The sequence below is a fragment of the Antrostomus carolinensis genome, unplaced genomic scaffold (genome assembly GCF_000700745.2).
Source record: "Antrostomus carolinensis isolate BGI_N321 unplaced genomic scaffold, ASM70074v2 scaffold19491, whole genome shotgun sequence".
NCBI classification, from domain to species: Eukaryota; Metazoa; Chordata; class Aves; order Caprimulgiformes; family Caprimulgidae; genus Antrostomus; species Antrostomus carolinensis.
This window is the reverse complement of record NW_010296498.1, coordinates 35,971-42,065: the sequence shown is the minus strand read 5'-3', so window position 1 is coordinate 42,065 and position 6,095 is coordinate 35,971. Positions and strand designations below refer to the sequence as shown.

Sequence of the window (6,095 nt, the reverse complement as noted above, 5' to 3'; positions counted from 1 at the left end):
ATGACTTTGCAGCTAGCAAGAAGAACAAGAAATATTAGCTTCTCAAAGTGCTGTAGAAGCCCAATTAAAATTATTCATAACATAATAAGCTGTAGCTACTGATCTGATGGCAATTGTAATTACCTACATTTTTTCCAGACAGCATGAATGCTATAGTCTGAAGCCCTTCTCATTTTCCTTTCCCTTACATCACCTTTTTGGGCCATAAAACTTTGGTGAAAGACAAGATTCTAGATGAGATTTATTCGTAGATCAAAGTACTTTTTATGGGATGGAATAACCAACTTTAAGAGAGACTTGTGTCAGGTTTCTGCATAAGAAAGTGCTCGTGGCTACAACTTGAATCTGGATCTGTACTTATGTTGTAAATCCAGGATGGACATTTTTCTCTTATGCAAAAGAAATTTTATTGTTTTCCTCACTTCTCATGATCCCATGATAAAAGACTTTTATGTAAAGAGGAAATTAATAAGATTCCCATGCAGATCCATTGATTAGTACCTATTGCTCTATTCTCTTTCATGCTGGTTTTAACAAATTTTAACAAATAGTCCATTGCTTCATGGATTAATGCAACATTGAAAAGTTTAAAAAAAATTCAGTTTGCAATCTCAAAGATAGGCAGAAGAGGCAATTTTGCTACCTAGCCAAAGAGCTACAATTATTGACAGTCTTCATAGTGGAAAAAAGAAGAAATCTTAAATGAACAATATTCAGAAACTTGTAAAATATCTGCTTTTTCAGACAAGTTGGCAAGGAGAGCAGTGCCATTTGTTTCTGACAAATCGTTATCTATATGTTGAGATAGGTTTAGCCCCTAGGAGCAAATCCATTGTTTTTCTGTTTAACCAGCAGGATATAGAAATAATAATCTGACAAACAAGCAAGAGAAACAAACAAATGACAGCACTGTGTGATAAAAGCCAGAGTTCTACAAGTTCTTACTTGTGAAAACATACATTACACAAAGCACTGTTGATTAATTTGAGGGATGACAAGTAACATTCAGGAAGATGGAAAGTTTTGCTCCTCTGATTCCCAGATGTGATACTTTAACAGGGAGAAGTAATGTTCTAATTTGCTCAGAGAACAGTTTTGATACAACAAAACACAGTTTCAAACTTCTGAAAGTTCTAATGAAACATTTTGAAGAAGTGAACCCAGGCACATGTAGTTAATTAATTTAGAGATGACTGAACAGAGGCTTATATTATTATCTCCCACTTTTAAAATTCATTTTTACACAATTTTATTTTACATACAACCTAGTTAAAGAAACACATCTAAAAGCTAGTCTACAGTTTGGAGCATAAAATTCAAAGTAGTTCAAAGGGCTACATTTTAAAGAGGTTTCTTGGCATGTAAGGATGCAAATAGGTCTCATGACTGATCTTGTTTTGTGCCACCTTATATTGATAAAATTAAGCCCACTTAAGAATTCCTTAGGAATCCTGGTGCTCGGTAGTTATTTAAACACATGTTTTCACTGCACTTTATGTCTAAGAAGTTGATGGCCACCCCAATATCTTCCCCCTCTTTTACTTAATCACTGTGATTTTCCAGAAGTGATTTATGGATTTTTTTTGAACAAGAAGCCTCAACATTTATAACAGATCTCAAGACAACTTAAAAAAAAAAATAAAACCAAAAACTGCATGAAACTCACCTGCTGTAAATGTAGCATCCCATATGATTGATTTCTTTATCTAATTTATACCTCCGAAAGTCCTCCCAAGCATCTTTAATGGCTGTAATGGCCATTATAACACAAATTGGGATCACAGAAACTTCTGGTTGGAAAGCATTCACCACTGGCACAAAATTCAGCAATGCAATAACCACAAAATAAATATTGGCAAAGCGGTGAAACTGCTCATAGATATTTTTAGGGAGGAAAGTCAATATGGTGTATTTCGTGGTCTTAATTTTGTTTGAGTCATAGTATCTGTTTGGATTTTCCTTCCACTTCTTAATTCCAGAGGGCAAATTGGAGATGATCACTCTTTTATTTTCATTTTTCTTCTTTCTTTTCTTTACTTTTCCTCTTTTCTCCAGCTCTTCATTTTGGATTTCAGTGTCTGGAGCACCACATTGGCAGCAGGTTTCCTTGAAAAAATGTTTTTCCCATATCATTCTAGAGAAGAAGCCTGGAACACATTTTCTTGACATCTTGCTTTCCTCTCAAAAAATAGCCTCAATTTGAATAGCAACGAAGTTAGAATTAGAAGAGTTCAATAATCCAGGTAAACTACAAACTGGTGGAAAGAAGAGTCAAGATGTCTGAAGTCCAGGGCCACCTCTCATTCGACTCCAACCTCCACCTGTCTAGGGACAGGTATCATCCTGACTCAGCTGCACTGGGTCCTAGAGCCTGCCAGGAAGGCGGCACCTCACATATGACAAAAGCATCCTGAATGTTTTGTTATTCCTGTTACCATACACCTGGAGGCCCTTTTGAGAGCATTGACTATCTGCTCATATTAAGTGTCTCTGTTCTAACACAGGGCAGCGACAAAGCTAAGAACATACACACAATTTTAATGGTTCACTCCATGACTTTCAGAATCACTTTATGATCCTGGGAGTTGCCAGGAAGTTCAAAGGTAATGGGTCCCAGAAGTCAACAGAAAATTGTTATAAGCCTCAGTACAGACAGTATTTATCTTTTTTACTTCCTCTATCTGCCATTTGTTTTCATGACTATAACATGGATTATTAAATTAACAACCCCATCCGCTCCAAACCAAGCAAATCTATGATTTGGTAGTTGTGAGAATGATGCATAGACATAGGCAATTGAAGGGCAGTTTTCCTAGATTGCCCATCAGCCCTGATCCTTCTCCTCAGATACACCTCTTGTTTCTGGACACCCAAACCATCCCTCTCTCACCCAGTGACACCTTCCAGCTTCTCATTTCTTCTTCCCCACTGCTCCTTGTGCCTCTGACTCATAAGTATGTAGCATAGATGAGGGTTAATTTCAGAAAGAGCTAATGAGATGTGCACAAAGCATAGTAATTTTTTCTCTATGGCCTAGGCTTAAGGAGAGGTGAAAAAAGGAAGAGACCAAAACTTTTAAACTTCTTTTAAATGAAAACTCCTATCTATTGCATTATGCAGTGACAAGCTAAGTAGTCTTAAGTCAAGTTAGTACTTGGACAAGAAACTCTGATGAAATCAAAATGTTGCAATAAGAATTGCACATGAAAATATTTCTTCCTGTTGAGTCACTACTGAGAAAACATCACATTACTATGGGTGTTGTACTATTGCCAAAGTGAAACTGTGTTGTATTGATCATCTGTGTTTATTGGAAGTCCTATAATTTTTTTTTTTTTTTTTTCAATTCCTAGTCATGCTTCACCTTGAATATAGGTGACTATTAATTTTTGTATTAATGGTTTTAGCATTAAATATCTGAAAGACATTGCTCCAATTTGTTAAACAGCCACAGTAATCCTTTCCAGTCTTGGATACGTCTCATTTTTCCTCCAGATCTTTCTGCTACCTGGAGAGGATGTTATGTGTGTTGGCAAGCTGCTTTGGAAACTTGGAATGAAAACTGGTATATCAGCACACACTGCTGTGATATGAAACAAAACTTTAATGATATCAGGATAACTTAAGTGAGATAAATGAGGCATTTTCAAAGGCAGAACAAAACTCTTATAACGGATTTACAAACTTACTCCAAATGCTCAGTGAGAGAAATGCTGCAAAATCAGATAAACAGTTTCCACCCCATTAAAAAAAAAAAAAATGGTTTAGTTTACTTACTTGTCATATACCCTGGTTTTAGAGAAGTTTATCATCTTATCAAATTGGTATTTTCTGTAGTCTTCAACAGCATCCTTAATCATACTGGCAAGCAGTACTACAATCAGAGGCAGCATAGTAATCTCTTTGTGGAAGACTTCCACTTGTGGGAACCAGTTCAGAACCACCAGAAAGAAGAAATAAATATTACCCAGCCTGAAAATGTTTTGAAAGTAGTCAGAAATTAGAATGTGTCCTTTTCTTAATGAACAGCCCCGATTTTGGGTCAAAAGAACATTAATCATTTCACACCTCTACCCTCCTTTTCCTTTCCCTTGTATGAATTAATCAGTTACTTAACTGATTATCTCTAGGACCTAAAACTTCCTTAATGATCCCCCACTGCCTCTGTCTTGAAAATAAGCACAAATATCTCAGACTTTCTTACAATACTTATTCTATTCACACTTACTTAGGAAGAGAGTGGTTCAGGTGTTGAATCTTAATAGCTCAGATAATAAAGAACTGCAGCAGCAATTTAATCGCATTTACACTCACAGTTTTCCAAAAAGAAGTCCAAAAAAACTTAAAAACACAAAACAATGTAACAGAATGGATGAAAAACCCCACATGATTATGGAAATGTCCCCAGCAGCAATTCATCCAGTCCACATGTGGAAGGTCAAATTATGAAAGTGTAAATCTAATATACAGAATGAAAATTTCAAAGCTAGAGATAGATATATAACTTAATTTATCTTTATCATGAAGATTTTTCCCTGGGCATCTTATTGACATGATTCATTATGCTGGTGGGGTATGTAGTTTCAAACCATCACTTGGAAAGAAACCTGGCCTAGCACTTGCCATTTTTGATACAAAACCCTGTATGCATATACATGTATATTGTTTATAAGCAGGTAGACAGTCACTTGTATGTTATTAAGAATTAAAACTAACATGTGAGTCTCTGAAATCTACAGAATATCATAGGTGTCTCAACAGATCCAGTGAATATCTTTTCATGTTCTCAAAAATTAGAGGTTTATTCAAGACAGAAACAGTGGGATTTTTAAATAAAACCTTGTCATTTTTACATAAAAACTGCTCCAGAATTCAAACAAAAAAGCTGGCCACAGCACTGGTTTAGAGCACACCTAGCATTTACTTGCTTTAAACCTCCATTTCAGTGTGAATCAAGTGACATTTGGTTACAGCTAATCATCACCTAAATTTTACTAATGTGATGACTACAAAATCAGTCCTTCTCCATCATCCTCAAATGACGCTGTTTAATTGAATGATTTTTTATTTATTTATTTATTTATTTTTTTTACCTGTGAAATTGCTCAAAAAGATTTTGGGGCAAAAAAGTGAACCATGTATATTTTGTGGTCTGTATCCTGTTTCCAGAATAAAATGTAGAAGCTTGTTTCCAGTCTTTCTGCTGTCTCCCATTGTTGGGAAACACAATCCTCCATTTGTCTAAGTTGAGTTTTGCTTTGTCTCTGACAGAAAACAGTAGTGGTGCCAATTCTGATAGAGTCTGAGAAGGACTTTCAGCTCCTAGTCGCTGCCAACGGTACAAAGCAGAGTCCACAGACAAAGCCATTCACAGCAGGGATGTCAGTCTGAAAGACAAATACATGACAAGGACTGAAAACCAATTCCATTCTAGTAGAAAATTCTCTTCATGTCTTGATAGCAGAGGTTTATAAAGCAGCAAACAATACTACTGTTCAGTGTATTACATGGTCTGTCTTGGTGTTCAGTGGTTTCAACAGAGAACACAGAGAATAAAAGATACAACAAAATCTTCAATATGGAAAAATTTATTTCTATCTCTGGGGGAAAAAAAAACCCAACCCAAATCTATTTTCTGTGTGTTATAACAGCAAACTAACATAGATAAATCCAGTTTAACAGAGGTGAACAATAGCTTTTCCACCACAAATTCTGTATCATTTTCCTCAGTCGTAAACTGCCACCAAATCTCTTCAGGCATTTTTCTTCAAATATCTCAGACTTTCTTACAATACTTATTCTATTCACACTTACTTAGGAAGAGAGTGGTTCAGGTGTTGAATCTTAATAGCTCAGATAATAAAGAACTGCAGCAGCAACTTAATCGCATTTACACTCACAGTTTTCCAGAGTCTCCATAGAAATCTGATTTGAATGGAAAATTCCAGCCAGCACTATAAAAGCATGGATGTTTTATTGGTTGCAGAGATAAAGGAATTAAATCTCCCAATACTAATCCTATTACCATTGAACACTTGTCTTCTGACTTGTTCAAACATCTGCCACTGCAATTGTGATCCAGTGTGCAGGATGCT

At 35.8% G+C, this 6,095-nt stretch overlaps 1 protein-coding gene across 1 annotated transcript in view; it reads right to left on the bottom strand.

The window, feature by feature from the left end:
• The window catches only part of ATP10B (ATPase phospholipid transporting 10B (putative)), a gene marked incomplete at its 3' end in the record, with an annotated part of 40,335 nt that extends 34,931 nt beyond the window's left edge, over positions 1-5,404 (bottom strand). The window contains 2 exon segments of the mRNA XM_010178318.2: positions 3,778-3,972; positions 5,094-5,404. Of these exon segments, the coding sequence (XP_010176620.2) occupies positions 3,778-3,972; positions 5,094-5,404 (506 nt within the window).
• Between the last annotated feature and the right edge of the window lie 691 nt (positions 5,405-6,095).